The sequence below is a fragment of the Mesoplodon mirus genome (assembly GCF_964341445.2).
Source record: "Mesoplodon mirus genome assembly, chromosome: 5".
In the NCBI taxonomy this organism is placed as follows: Eukaryota; Metazoa; Chordata; class Mammalia; order Artiodactyla; family Ziphiidae; genus Mesoplodon; species Mesoplodon mirus.
This window is the reverse complement of record NC_138980.1, coordinates 77,837,708-77,853,264: the sequence shown is the minus strand read 5'-3', so window position 1 is coordinate 77,853,264 and position 15,557 is coordinate 77,837,708. Positions and strand designations below refer to the sequence as shown.

The 15,557-nt window shown below is 36.0% G+C and overlaps 1 protein-coding gene across 1 annotated transcript in view; it reads right to left on the bottom strand.

Annotated features, from left to right (window-relative positions):
- FBN2 (fibrillin 2) overlaps positions 1-15,557 on the bottom strand; it is a 228,716-nt gene that overhangs the window by 89,472 nt on the left and 123,687 nt on the right. Inside the window, exons 11-16 of the mRNA XM_082621174.1 lie at positions 15,192-15,329; positions 11,245-11,364; positions 9,584-9,709; positions 8,620-8,742; positions 6,833-6,955; positions 1,219-1,371 (exon numbers count right to left, since the gene is read on the bottom strand). Of these exons, the coding sequence (XP_082477300.1) occupies positions 1,219-1,371; positions 6,833-6,955; positions 8,620-8,742; positions 9,584-9,709; positions 11,245-11,364; positions 15,192-15,329 (783 nt within the window). The remainder of the gene's footprint in view (positions 1-1,218; positions 1,372-6,832; positions 6,956-8,619; positions 8,743-9,583; positions 9,710-11,244; positions 11,365-15,191; positions 15,330-15,557) is intronic.

The following is a 15,557-nucleotide window of genomic DNA, read 5'->3' as shown; positions in this document are numbered from 1 at the left end:
TTTAATGTAGGGAGCTAACTTCATATTTTTTCCAATATTTATCAACAATATTAATTACTTAGTTTAATTTGTTCTCACTGATCTCAATGCTATCTTTATTGTGTCCTACATTTCCACTTATATTCACAACTCATTTTATTAGTCACTAATCTTTTTACCTAGTCTTGTTATCAATTTTTGCACTTCTTTCATAATATGCATAATTCATTTAACATTTTAGGGGAAGACTTCCTTCATTAACTCCTCCTTTTAAAAAATGTCATGCTCAGTAATTCTTCCAGAGGGACTCTCACCATTTTGCTAAGGTTTGAACAGTCCATTTAGGACTTTTAACAAAATTACAAGCCATTTCCTTTGCTGGAATTCATTTCTTCCATCTTCTACCTGGGAAGTTCTTATTCCTTTTTTCAAGACCAAAGTAAGCCTCCACCCCTCTGTGCAGTCTTTCCCAGCCTCCCCAGGCAACTAATTGCTCCTTCCTTTGTGCTCTCCCAGTTCTTTATGTCCCTTTTAAGGCAGTAATCATATTAAACTGTAATTTATATGTTTGCCTACCTATATTTTCAACTATTCCCAACTTTAAAGGAAAAGAGATTGTGTTTATTTCTGATTCCCTACTGTACTTACATCTATTCAATACAGTTTCCATAAAAATATGAATAAACAAGTCATAGAATAGTCAAAGAATTAAACTGTTTAATGTGCCTATAATTTATGACAACATTCAGAAGTAAATTTATGACTTTTTGGAACCACTGATAGATTCCTGATAGACTGGAACTTCTGATAGACTGCAGCCTAAGACCATTCTGTGTAAAGATTAAAAATAAATAAATAAAACCAGGTTCTCATGAACTTATTATAACCTTGAAAGTGATACGTAAATTTTATGCTATTTATCTTCAGAATGACAGAAGGGATGGAAGATTTTGAGGCTAACATATTCACGTAAAGAATCCATTGTAACAGTCATAATTGGATCATAAAATAAATAAATAATCATAAAATTCACCGTGTGTTCTCTCTGCCTAGAGATCATAAGTAAAAACAAGACAGATCTCTTTATTATATGCTTCACATATCAACACAGATTTGTATTTCTTTTCTTCCATTAAAAATAAAGACAAAATACTTCAGAGCCGAGGTACTCTTTGGCCAAATATCTAATGTGATATTTCTAGATTCTTTATCAGGTGTGAAACTGGCAAAGGTGACTACCTGAATTTTTAGCAGGGCATGGCTGGCAGGGCTCTCCAAAACCATAGTCTGGATTGGCACAGCAGCATTCAGACTTGGTCACTGCGCCAGGGAAAGGACGGACACACACTCCCTTCTTGATTCCACCATAGCATGTACTGCGCATGTGAGTATCTAAAGGAAACAGAAGAACAATGATTTGAGACAGTGATAGAGACAAAGAGATTTCAAAACTGAAGGCTTCTTGTAACTTAAGTGGTCACTATATGGGAAGCTTCTAGAAGGCATCTGCCACTTTTCTTTTTCTTTGTATCTTTAGCATCTCATAGTGTTAAGAGATCAACAAATGTTTGTTGAGAGAGGAAAAGAATAAATGCATTATCAACAATTCTTTTTTTTTTCTCCAAGAAGTTTTATGTGCTACACATGCATCAATTATCCCACTTTTCCTCACGGGCCTGTCATTGAGCCAGATATATTTCCAGAGTTATAAACAAGACTTAGAGCTCTAATCACTGACTACATTTAATATTATTTCTATTTTAGAAGTTCTTATGAACAATGAAGTGCAGTGCAGTTAAACTACCTTGAGATGATACTGCTTGGTCATGAACTTTCTTACTTAAATTTCTGAGTTAGGTGACCTTTCTCTTCAACCCCCAATTTACTGTTGTGACTATGTTTTAATCATTGCAGACTCTTAATAAATCCAGTTACACAAGTAATATGCAATAACTATCACTATGTATCTGTGGCATTGTGCGTGTTGCTTTACAGACATTATCTTGTTGAACATTCAGGTCAACAACTCCATAGGATAGTGATCATTATCCACTTTTTTTTTTTGCGGTACGCGGGCCTCTCCCACTGTGGAGCACAGGCTCCGGACGCACAGGCTCAGCGGCCATGGCTCACAGGCCCAGCCACTCCGTGGCATGTGGGATCTTCCTGGACTGGGGCACGAACCCATGTGCCCTGCATCGGCAGGCGGACTCTCACCCACTGCGCCACCAGGGAAGCCCCCTTATCCACTTTTTATAGATGAGGAGGTTGAGGTTCAGAGGGGTTATATAAGTACCTCAAAGCTGTAGACTATCCACTGTCTGACCTGGGATTCAGACTCAGGCTGTGTGACCTCCAAAACTTTTCCTCTTTCTACTATGTCCTGTTACACCCCAAAGAAGCATATCCTGCTTAGTTCTCTCATTCTAAATTCTCATAAAATATGATACAACTTTATGAGATGGTAAATGGTGAACTATAAAGAAACTCAGATCATCATACAGGCCAGAGAAGCAGTAGAGCTTTTAAACAGTCTATTGATATGGCAATTCCATCAAAGAGATAACCATTATTATAAATATCTATAATTATTCATAACTTGTTGGAAATAACTTTATCTGCTTGTTATGCAAAGTGAGTCACCTATGTCTTACGATGTGGTGATGTTTCCCGTTAAAACAATGAGATGTGTGGCTGCATTAAACAATGAGATCTGTGTATGCTCAGATAGAAGAAGGTCATAAGATTTTACCACACCAACCCTGGGAAGGGGACGTGCTGTCCCTTTCTGCTTCTGCTATGGCCTGGTTTGGCAGTCAGCTCTGAGTTACACATAAGAATAGAACTCAACACAATGACAAATATGCACAAATACCACATAGTTCATGATTTTCAATAAGATTTTTGTGAGTTCTTAGCATGGTACCACTTATCTCAAAAGGCATCATAGAATGGTCAAAGTTATTTCTGTTTTCATGTTGAGAACATAAGCCAGGAACAATTTTTAGAAGCAAGTTGATAAAAAACCTATGGTACTCACTTCTATTTTTAATGAAGACAGTTGACTTTTTCCTTTTCAAAGACCCCACACTGCAACCTTAGTTCACATTATTCTCTTCAATGTAACCAAGCCACTGTCCCCAGTGCACAGAATTACAGGCACCGATACCAGCAGCACCATCAGAACATGCTCACATGAATATTTTGGTCGGTGAGGGGACTTAATCCTAAGCTATACCTGTTCCGTATGTTATCAAATTTCTCCATGTCTTTTCTTTCTTAAAAATTGGAATTGCTAAAGGAGTTTTTCATGGAATTATCATACTTTATCTTTACCAAAGGTAAAATCGGTATGGACACAAGATGCTAACTGTATTTTTCATTCTTTAGTATCAACTTTTCTTTATAGCTTAAAGCAGCAACTCTAAGACTATTTTTAATATAACATCACTATTCCGATTTAACAAAACAGTAATAATTGTAATAGTTAACTTATTGGGCATGTTTTATGTGTCAGACATCATTCAAGCTTTACACAAATACATCTAATGTTAACGTATTTAATCTTCAAAAACAACCAGTGAGCAAAGGAGGCACAGAGAGGTAATGTATCTTGCCTAAGGCCTCATAGCTAGTAAATAGCAGAACTAGGGTAAAGAAAAAAATTAACCTTTTACCTGACAGAACTGTCAAACAGTGTTCATGAAGATATTGAAATACTAACGTAACAGGATGTTAAAACGGAAATTTAAGCTGAAATCCCATGGTGCTAAATATCATATAACAAGGTGAATTTTGAGACTCCATCCTGAAGGAAGTAGAGATGGAAAATTGGTTGCCAGGTCCTTAAACCCCTCCCAATGCCGAGGATACAATTTGGAGAATAGCAATTAAGAGAAGAGTTTTTGAGGAGGATTTTTTTGGAAGAGCCAGATGACAAGTTGGGCATGCTTCCATCCTCACCCCTGGTCAAGAGAGCAGAGCTTCGCAGGGAGCAACTTGAAGAGCTTTGTACCCAACTCTGTCAGGGACACGTAGCGCACAGAGGAGAGTGGCTGCTATTCCCACTGTAGAACCTCTATTCACTCGGTTCAGAGGGCAAAGGGTGGCATGTCCTATGGATGAGACATGGGCCACACTAAGAGAGGTTCCTAAAACAACTACATGGAGGGTGATGAGACACCATTAGATCTCTGTCTCAAGTGGACTGCAGAAAGACAAGACGTTGAGCCAGGAGTGGCCACCAGGAGAAAAATGCAGTGTCTGCATCTCGGCAAGGGCAGGCCAACGTCCCTGACAAAATCATGAAATCACCCACGAGGAAGAAATTGGCTTTAAACTCGTGTGAAGCCCAGAAGTCTTGAAGCCACCCTAGGACACTGTCACTGCTTCTGCCTTCTCACCTTTCCTCCTGCACTTGAGCCTGTGGAGTCAGAAATGTCTTCCTCACGAAGGTCTGAGCTTGGAAGTGATAACTTCAAATCAAGTTCTAATATTAACTATTATATGATGCTGGACATTCTAATTGCTAAATTCAGATTATTTTCATTACCTAAAGTAGTCATATAAATTTTTGTTATCTAAAAATAGTAAAGTAAGGGGGTGCCTGAGTTTTCTCCCTTACTTATTGGATAAACTGCTCCCATTGAATAGTTAAAAATGTATTTTTAAAGGACTGAAGAAAACAAAATACAGTTGCCTTTTGTTCATATTCTGCCTGTGAGTCATGCTTGTTCAACATACTAGTTACAATAGTAGTTTAATTTTCTGAAAATAAAAACCCACATCTCACTATCTAGGGAAATAAAAATGAACAAACAAAATCTAAAGTTAAAGTGCTAACTCTAATAATAATTCATAGTAATGATTCATTTCTAACCTCAACAATCAATGCATCTGAAAGCATTTCAAAAGGCAGAAGACATGAAGAAAACATATCTAACATGTTAAGGAAACAGTAATATATAATTTTACACACAGAACAAATAGTGCTTTTATTTTTAAAAGTTTAAGTAACCACAATTGTGAAAAACAGGAGAAGGTTTCCCAAAAATTTCTAATGCTTCTTCTGTATGTGGACAAGAGAAGGAATATTTGTGTTTGAACACTGAATTCCTAACAACTACTTATATGTCAGTTGCTTAAAAGAAAAATCATTTCTCCCTCCAAAACTGGTTTTGTATTCACCATAGGTTTCAGCAAAATCATTTAGATAAAGGAAAAAAGCAACTGAAAATATTTTAGCTCTCTAAGCAGCAAGGAGCTACATTCTTCTAGTTACTGTATTTGAAATAGCCCTGAACAAGTGCTGACAATCTTGTAAGCTGAAATAAATCCTAGATTGGATAGAGTGGATGAAACTTTTAAGTGGTCAGATTATTTCCATCTGCTGTTGCTTCTTTTTTTTTTTAACCTTCAGAATCCAAATGTTTTGATTCCCATAGGTAAGAATAAAGTAAAACCAACTATGTCTGAGAAAGAATTTCATTTCTCTCAAATATACTTTTAAACCAGTGAGTATGTCTGCCTTTTACTATGTGACCTGAAAACAGATGGTGCACAATGGCTAATTCACCCTAGAAGTTTCATGAAAGTGCTTTGGAGAGAATACGGCATTCAACGTATTTTTACAACACAATCACTCTGCTCTTGCTATCATTAGGACACGCTGGTTGGGTTTCGAAATGCCAATGACATTTTCATTTTACCTGCCTCTTTAAAGCTGATGCCTGGTAACTCAAAAGTATCCAAGAGGAATTCTGAATGGTTTCAAATAAAATATACATTCTCTCTCATACTCTTCCCAGGTTTCTATCATTAGTTACACAGTGATGAAGAATAACTATTTAGAAACATTTCTAGCTTTTGATATACGTCGAAGTTCTATTGTATAAATTATTTACATTTAAAATTTTGTTTGGGAAAAAAAGCAGACTCACAGATATAGAGAACAAACTAGTGGTTACCAGGGGGGGGCAGGGGGAGAGGGCAATAGAGGGGTAGAGGAGTGGGAGCTACAAACTGTTGGGTATAAGATAGGCTCAAGGATAATTGTACAACATGGAGAATATAGCCAATATTTTGTAATAACTGTAAGTGCAAAGTAACCTTTAAAATTGTATAAAAATAAAATTTAAAAACATTTTTAAAACTCAGATGGAATAAATAAATAAATAAATAGATTTTCTTGGGCTAAAAACAAGAGTTTATTTAGATATAACTACAGTACCCATTTCAAGTCTTATTTGTTATTAATTATAAAATATAAATCCATTGTATTTAGAGATGTGGTTATCTAACACTATGAAGAATGCTGGTAAAGGACAATTTTTTTTTTCCTTCTCCAGCATTTCTGACTTGCATCTCATCAGAGGCTTCTGAAGGGAGCTAGCCAGGTTCTTTGTCCATTTTTTTTAAACCACTTTATTGATATATAATTCACATACAAAGAATTCACTCTTTTAGAGTGTACAATTCAATAGTTTTTAGCATATTCACAGAGTTGATCATCATCCTAGCTGATTTCAGAACATTTCACCACCTCAAAAATGCCTTTGGTGATCAACCCCTTCTCCCACCACCCTCACCCTCTCTGCTCTAAGCAACCACTAATCTGCTCTGTCTCCACAGATTTGACTTTCACAAATATTTCATTTGGAGTCGTACGCTATGTGGTCTTTTATGTGTGGTTTCTTTCACTTAGTGTAATGTTTTCAAGTTCATCCATGCTTTCGTATGTATCACTACTTCATTCCTTTTTACGGCTGAATATGATTCCATTGTATGGATATATCTTTATCCCTTTTTCAAAGATCATTTGGTCAGTGGGGCCATTACAGAATGTTTCACTTACCAACACACACGCGTCCGTCCACACCCACAGCCAGGCCTGGGGGACAGTCACAGCGGAAGGACCCTTCATTGTTGATGCAATGCCCATTCATGCAGATTCCTGGGGTCTGGCACTCATCAATATCTGCCCAGAAGGAAACACAAGCCGGGCCATTACTGGGTAAATTTAACTTTACTACAGAGTTCACCTGTTGCCACCACTCTACATTATCAACATTTTGTTTTCAATTTTATAATTTGTGGATGAACACACAGATGTGACAACAAATCTTATACACAAATGCAATTCTTTCAAACATATTTTTCAGAAAGACTGAGTGAAAGTTGCCTCATTTTACCACTTAGAAGAGTCTCACAAATTCATTTTTCATTATTTATTTGGCAATTCAGCTTAATATTAAATGATATTTAACTCAAATTAGTTAAGTGAAACAAATTCTTCAAACTGAGGTCAGTGTTTGTATTTAACTTTTAGTTACACACACATAAAATTCTAACTAGATGCTGTTTTAATTTTAATTCAATTAGTTCATAATAACAAAATAATTTGGGGTCTCCCTTGTAATTTTCAATTCAATTGCTTGAATTTATGAACTGTAATCCACCATTAAATGGTTTTCCCCCAAAGGGAAACAGCCTTCCAAACATGGGGCTGCCAAATCATGAGCATTTCAAAATGTATGGATTACAGCATTTGTAATTAAAATATTAATAAAAAGTTCAATAAAGCAGGAACTGGTGAGATTTAGGTGATCTTTATATGTGTACTTAAGTTTCTTAAGAAATGCTAAAATGTTACATGCTGTAATGTCATGCTACACACTGGAACAGAATGCTAATCTCATATCCTGTGATTAATCCAAGTCAGCTAACCTTGAGATGACATCCCATGCATGAGTTCAATCAGCAAAGCTATAATATTTCTATTTAATACTGAACTCCCCTTTCCTGAATAGTCAAGAAACTACTTTTATTCAGAAATACAAGAATTGGGCTTGATTTTTCACTCTCTACTGTCCCCAGAATTTCACTGAAATTACAGGGATTGGTTATGAGTATTATTTGGTATTCAGATAAGTTTGTATAATTGAAGGCAGAAAGCATTCATGGAGTTAATTTTGTCTAAAAGAAGAAAACTGTAAATAACTTGTTTTTAAGTAAAACTGCAAAATTTGTTCCATCTTACTAAATTCCAATGGTGAGTATAAACATAATACAGTCTTATTTATTTCCAAGAGTCATACATTTTGCTTCCTAAAGTTATCGCTAGAGCTCGGCCTTCAAAAGGGTTTTATAAACAAAACAATTGCTAGGATTATTCAAATTACTTCTTCACGAAATCAATCTAAGATTTTTAGGTAATGATATAGTAACAAATGATCCGTGGATTAGCTTATGGAAAAGATATAATGCAAAACCAGTAATGAATGACAGTGGAAAATCTAGCTCTGAGAACACAAGATTTTTTTCTTCCTCTTTTTTATTGAGGCAAAGAGTAGACAGAAATTATTTCTATATTGTTTTTCCAAGACTTGCTAGAACCAATCTGTTATTCCCTTAATTCTTCCTATGCCATTATTATTTTTGTAAAGATATTAGTGTTCCATAAACCACATATTTAGTGTATGTTTTTCTAGGAAACTTCAGACACCTGCCGTACTGAATTAGCAAGAGATGTGAATAATACAAAATCCACATGAAGAAACTGAAGTAATTCTTGCATGATTGATTTAAATAAAAAAGATGGTTTCAATCATGGTTACTTTCCTATCTCAAAGCCATACATACCAGTGCAGTAACGCCCATTTGGAGCCAAGACAAATCCTGGTTTGCAGATGCACTTGAAGCTGCCATCTTCATTAATGCACATCCCATTCAAACACATGTTGGTAGTTGTACATTCATCATGATCTGCAGAAGGAGAATGTGAATTACACCACTGGCCTTGAGGAAACCAGTTCCCCCTCTTTCTACAAACAATCACTAGTCATATTCTACTGCATAAGTGAGGCATGTGGTCATGGATTTTTTTTCTTATGAATGCCAACTGACTGAGGGCAAATAGTGTAGAAAACATGAAGGACCTTTAGTGTAAGGGACATAAAGAAAAAGAATTAAGGAACCTTTGTGCTTAGTTTCTATTAAAACCACATGAGTAGTGTTTTATTTTGATGACCAAAAAAGTTAATATGATTTCAGGGGATGTTTATATTGTATGAGAGAATAAAGCAATGACAACCTCACTGCAAGTGAAATGATCTGGACTTTCATTAGTTGGTGAAATACATGTTGCTGTGCAAATAGAATATTTCTGTGGAGTATTGATATTTACTACACTGTTAGACATCACCAGGACCAAAATTTAGAGATTTGATTATCACATATGTCAAACTTTTTTATGTTTCCCCAGATTGGAGGTGGGCCTTTTCTATTTTGTCAGTGTTATAACCCCAACATTCAAAATACAGTAGGTGCTAATAATTACAAAGAACAGCTGCTACTTACAATTAAACATATGCCACACAGAAAATTTCCAGAAGTAGTAAATTATTCATTTGTTATGACATTTCCAAAAAACCTGTCCCTTCACGTTAACAGTCTTATGTTAAATGTATTTATATTTTACCTAAGTCATCTGAACAACTCTCACATATGTGTTGTGTGAGCTTTCATGAAAATAGTATATATGGTTCTAAATAAAAATGTATATCCTTTAAAAAATATTTTGCAAGGGAGCAGGCAATTTCCATACCAACACAGTTTTTTCCATCTGTAGTTAATTCAAAGCCAGCATTGCAAATGCACTGGAAACTTCCATCTGTGTTCACACATCGACCATTCTTACAAAGAACCCCATTCTGGATGCATTCATCAATGTCTGGGAAAATTAACAATAGCCAAATATTAGTCTTTTAAAATAATTATAGACAAAGACAATAAAACAATAAATGTAATTTTAAATATCTAGTTTATTTTTACATGTAATATTCAAGATCGTGTTGCTTCTTCAGCAAAATTTTCATTTCTCACTATAGCTTTTTTTCTTGGATACGTAGGTTTATGCAGTTTTACAGCCCTCACTTATAATAGCTGAAGAGGGAAAGAAAGAGAAAAATGAAATGGATGTGCAGTGAATGTAGGAAAGGGTGGACAGTGCAGCTGGAATTACCGGTGCAGTTGCTTCTGACATAGGGGTGGAAGACCTAAAAGTCAGAGCGAGTGATATCGCTTATATGTGGAATCCAAAAACAATATGGCACAAATGAACTTATTTACAAAACAGAAACAGAGTCACAGATGTAGAAAACAAACTGATGGTTACCAAGGGGGAAAGCAGGGGGAGGGATAAATTGGGAGATTGGGATTGACATATACACACTACTATATATAAAATAGATAAGTTGTAAGAACCTACTGTATAGCACAGGGAACTCTACTCAATACTGTGTAATGACCTATATGGGAAAAGAATCTAAAAAAAGAGTGGATATATGTATATATATAACTGATTCACTTTGCTGTACAGCAGAAACTAACATAGCATTGTAAATCAACTATACTCCAACAAAAATTAATTTAAAAAAAAGTCAGCAAGGATTTGAGTAAGAGTGAAGTAACTACAGAATATCTGGATTAAGAGCTACATGACAAAAATTGCTGGAATAAAGTGATTCAAGTAACTGCCAGGGGATGAATAGGAAATGAAAAAGAAGACAAGCAGAGTCATCTGCTAAAAGAATTCTGGGATGAATCAGCAGTGAGGGAGAGGTTTGGACGAGGATGGTGGGCATAGCAAGGAAACTGTGAATAAAGAACAGGTTAGGGGCTTCCCTAGTGGCGCAGTGGTTGAGAGTCCGCCTGCCGATGCAGGGGACACGGGTTCGTGCCCCGGTCCGGGAAGATCCCACATGCTGCGGAGCAGCTGGGCCCGTGAGCCATGGCCGCTGAGCCTGTGTGTCCGGAGCCTGTGCTCCGCAACGGGAGAGGCCACAATGGTGAGAGGCCCGCGTACCGCAAAAAAAAAAAAAAAAAGAGCAGGTTAGATTTGGTGTCCGACTATGTGTGAGGTACAAAGAAAGAGTAGTTGAAAACGACAATAAATTTTAAGCTCCGTTAATCAGAGAGCAGTAATGCTACTGATGTTACTTGGAGAAAGGAAGCTGTGTTCTAGGGAAGGAAGAGAAACCGAATTTTTTTTTTGTGAAGCCAGATACCACGTTGCCTGTGTTACACATGCAAAAAGTGTTTATGTTTGAAGAGAGCACTTTGAGGGTAGCATAAAGTAAATCTGTAATAATGTAACAGCACTTATTTCATTCCATGTCTTATTTTAATAAATTCATTTTTAACCTCAACAGCCTGGGTCACTATATTTCATGGAACATCATCATATGTGAAAGCAAACTGCCTTACCAATGCATGCTTGCTTGGTGGGAGTCCTCTGGAATCCAGCATGACATTTACAATAATAGGATCCAGGTGTGTTAACACAATCTCCATTAGTGCAGGGATTCGATGTGCATTCATCAACATCTGTGAGTAGCAAAAGAAACCATTATAGACTTCACTCCATTTCTAGAAATGTTTGTTTAAAGTACATTTAGGCCTCCCAAATTTGAGAGAAGGCCAGTCAGTGGTAATAGTCTAAATATCAGAGTATTTATAAATGAATAAAAATTCCTTTCTTCAACTACAGAGGCCAGTCTGGAGATTTACAAAAATAACACCTATTGGAGAGTACAAGGGAATTTGCTTTAATCAAGAAATAACAACTTTTCAATCTGAGTAATGCCCAATGATTAAAACCATGGACTTGGGAAAGACACAGCCACGGTTCCAATACACTAGAAAATGCTTATTATCTAAGTAATCTGGGCAAGTTAATAGCCTCTTTAAAGCTTAGTACAGAATCAGAAGATAATTAAAGGTTTTTAAAGATATATATTTATATTACATGTTGACACTTCTACTAGTTTTAAAAAAGAGACAAATTATGGAATTTTTTGTTAATTATTTTTTGTGAACTCAACTATATATATGTAACTATGTATCAAGGCTTGGATAATATTTTGAAGTAAAAAACAAAGGATGGGGTAAAAAATGGAAATTAAGTAAAACAAAGTCTATTACATTCAGTAGCTTCTGGTTTCTTTAGGATCTTAAAATTGGCACAGGGATTTTTTTGTACGAAGCCAAGTTTTACGCAAATACTAGTTCTGGTCCCAAGTGTGAGAAACATCACTGCTTTCCTTCAGGTTCTCTAAGCCTTGATTAAATGCAAACCCATCACAGAATTCAAGGACTGCACAACCAAACAACTGACTAGACAGTGAAGATTAGTCAAATCCCAGAGAAATCAAGTTTGCCAGTGTTAGAAAAAGTTTAATTCATCTTATTTCAGCAATGCCCACTAAATATTATTTTGAATGCTGCAGAGTTAAAAACCTGGCTGACTGGTTAGGCATAGTGACTTGCCATTTCATATACATGAGAAGCCATTAACATATACAATTTCAGCTAAATTGGAGAACACAACAATAAAGTCAATTCACAGGTTTACCATTTTAATAGACAGATTACTCCTTTCACAGATGTTCTTAAAAGAGGAACTGTACTCTACCAAACTCACCAGCTTCACTGATATATACACTCAGACTGAATGCAATTAAACCCTCTCTGGTAAAGGAGGAAAAAAAAATCTCATAGGAAATAAAAACGACAAAGGAAAACAGGATTAAATACTTTTTCAATTCATCCAAAGATGCCTTCAGCACATTAAGACTCACATTTATGCTTTTGGTTGATAAAATCAATTCACTGAGCCAAAGGAATGAAGCAATATGAGAAAAGACAGAGCTTAGAGCATTAGCAAGCATATCAAGCATAACTAATGGTCTGTCCAACTGGCAACATTACCTTCAATAGGCAATGCTGAAGATCCCTTAAATTCTCTGTGTACCCAACATCGAAATGCAACGATTAGAAAGGTGTCATAGATGTATCTTTCTAGACGCGTCATTGTAAAGCTCTGTTCTAGTGAAGAACATGAGAGACCATGCACCCAACCCCCTCTTTTTAGATAAACCTTCTGGGAAGCAGGGTCACTTTTCAGGACCTTTTCCTCCCCTTGAGAACCTGTTCCCAAGGTCCCTCATTGCTATGACAGTTCTGCCAGTTATTTTGCCATTTACAGCCCTGATTCATTTTGGTTTCCTTAGCCCCTTAGGGACCTCACCAAGGTTACAGCACACAGAGAAGATATAGTACTTCACTTATTTATTTCTTCTTCGGAAGTGAAAACAATCACCAAAAACTATTAGTGACTTCACAATTCCATATGATTTTAAAATCCCATTTGTTTTTTTGTTTGTTTTGTTTCCCAGGATTATTTTAAGATTTTAAGTTTTAGGCTAATCACAAAAGACCACTGCCACATTCTGAAATGTATATTTCATGCTTTTCCTTTACTCTGAGTCTCAATGTCTATTACCTCCAAATGATCACCTTTGTTTTGCCTTGTATAGAGGAACAGAATTTAAATATTACAGTCTGTACACTTTGATTCCTTCCTCTGTTTTCACTGAGGACTGAATATTTTTAAGCAAAATTCATAAGGATTTTAAACTCCTAAAATAAATGAAGTAATTGAGAAACACTGATTAACAAAATGGTTAAATTCTCAGATACTACTGGGGTAAGAAATGTCTACCCTTGAAAAGTACTTTATATTCCAACTTAGAAAACACTTTTAATTTTCAAGGGCTGTAAGATTACCTTTGCTCAACAGAAACATATTATTTCTTACTATTCCAAAATAGGATTTGAGTTACAAACTCACCTGGGTACTAACATGAACTAAATGGAGGTCTTTGGATAATTTTTACAGAAAATTTTAAACTTATGGCCTATTTTTATTTGTTGGTTGATGAATCATGCAGCGATACATGAACAGCAAATATTAATAGCAAAACAAAAATAGTCAATCAAATTTCAGTTTGATAGATTGTAACTGCTTATGTATGTGCAAGAGGGGATGTTTTGTATGTTGTATACTTATAATCATATTTTCTGGCAGTAAAATCATTCTTAAGTCATATAAGTAGAATAAATATATCATTATGTCCTGGTGTTCCAAAAATAAACACGTGGTCTATCACTTAAACAAGCACCAAGTAGTATGTGCTAAGGCAGGACTGATGCATATGGTTAAACCCTGCACAACCCTGGGGTGTGCTATTTACTTAGATTATGTGAATGGTACCCTCTACAGTTGGGCAGTGCAAAACCTGTGCACCTGTATATAGGGACCCTAGGCTAAGCTTTATTTAATCATTCTGATCTTGTATCTCTGTACACAGTTTAGAATGATTGGTTTTTCCAAAGCATATTTGGTTTACATTTTTTTCATAGTCATAGTGCACTTAGATGTTTTCAATTTTACTTGGGAAAATTGTGATACTACCTGTCTCTGTTCCTGGCCTCTCATCTATATTTTATAACAGAAGACCTGAACCCAAACCTGGTATTTAGGGTTATGCTAATTACAAAACACATACATGATTATTTGCTAATAAGATGAATAAATAAAAGAATAACCTCAAAACGGTTCAATCCCCATGGTCCTAAAACTACCCTTAAAAGATCATCAAAACTCTTCATTGCCAAATACAACAGTGGTTTTGTCCTCATTGTATTTGATTTTTTTGCTGCACTTGACACTTGACGTTCCTTTTCTCTTGAAAGCATACCGTTTCAAGGCTTCAGTGACATGTATTTTCAAGATTATTTTGCCACCTCTCCAACATTATTACTAATGTTGCTGGTACACAGGGTCCCAGCTGCACTACTCCTGTTATCTTTTTACTCTTCCTGTTGTTCAGCCTGGCTGACAATATTCACCCTCATGGTTCTAATAACCACCTGTATGTTACTGACTACTAAATCTCTAACTCTAGTCCTGAACACTCCTCTTAGCTTGAGACCTCTATAATTAAGTACCAGAGACACCTAAAACTCAACATGCTCAAAAAGAGACTCATCAACCGCTTCCTCCCAAACTCCACCTTCTCTTGCATGTTAATGATGCCACCGTATATCCAGTGTTGCTCGGCTAAGAAGGAAGGAAAGGGGGAAGCAGAGACAGAAATCACAACATTTAGGACCAGAAGGGGAAGGGGAGTCTTGAAGTGGTCCAGCTCAGCAGTAGGTTAAGGGAGCACATGGAAGAGCATGCACACAGGAGAGACCGTTTGGAAATTAGCTTTACTTCAAAAGACTTTTTAAAAACCATATTCAGCCCAACTTGTTCCTGTAGTCTAAAAGCTATTAGAAAACCAAGAATTAAAGAAGCATGAGCTTACCTATGCAATCCCCATTTGCATCCTGCTTGTAACCCATGTTGCATTCACATCGGTAGCTAGAAACAGTAGGTATGCAGCGTCCATTTAAACAGAGATTAGCATGGTGCTTACATATATCTATTGTCTGGTTCAGAATAGCTATGGAAAAATTAGAGCACAAATGATATTTCATCATTCCAACATGGATTACTTTTCTTAAAGTCGATTTTTAAGAGGATATTTAATAGTATATTATTTAGGTGTACATATCAAAAGCCCACATTATTCTATATTTTATTAAAACTTTAATGTTGAGAATCTAAAAACTATTCTTGAGACACATGGTTGTAACTTGCATTTGTTAAGCTACACATCTGGAAACTTTGC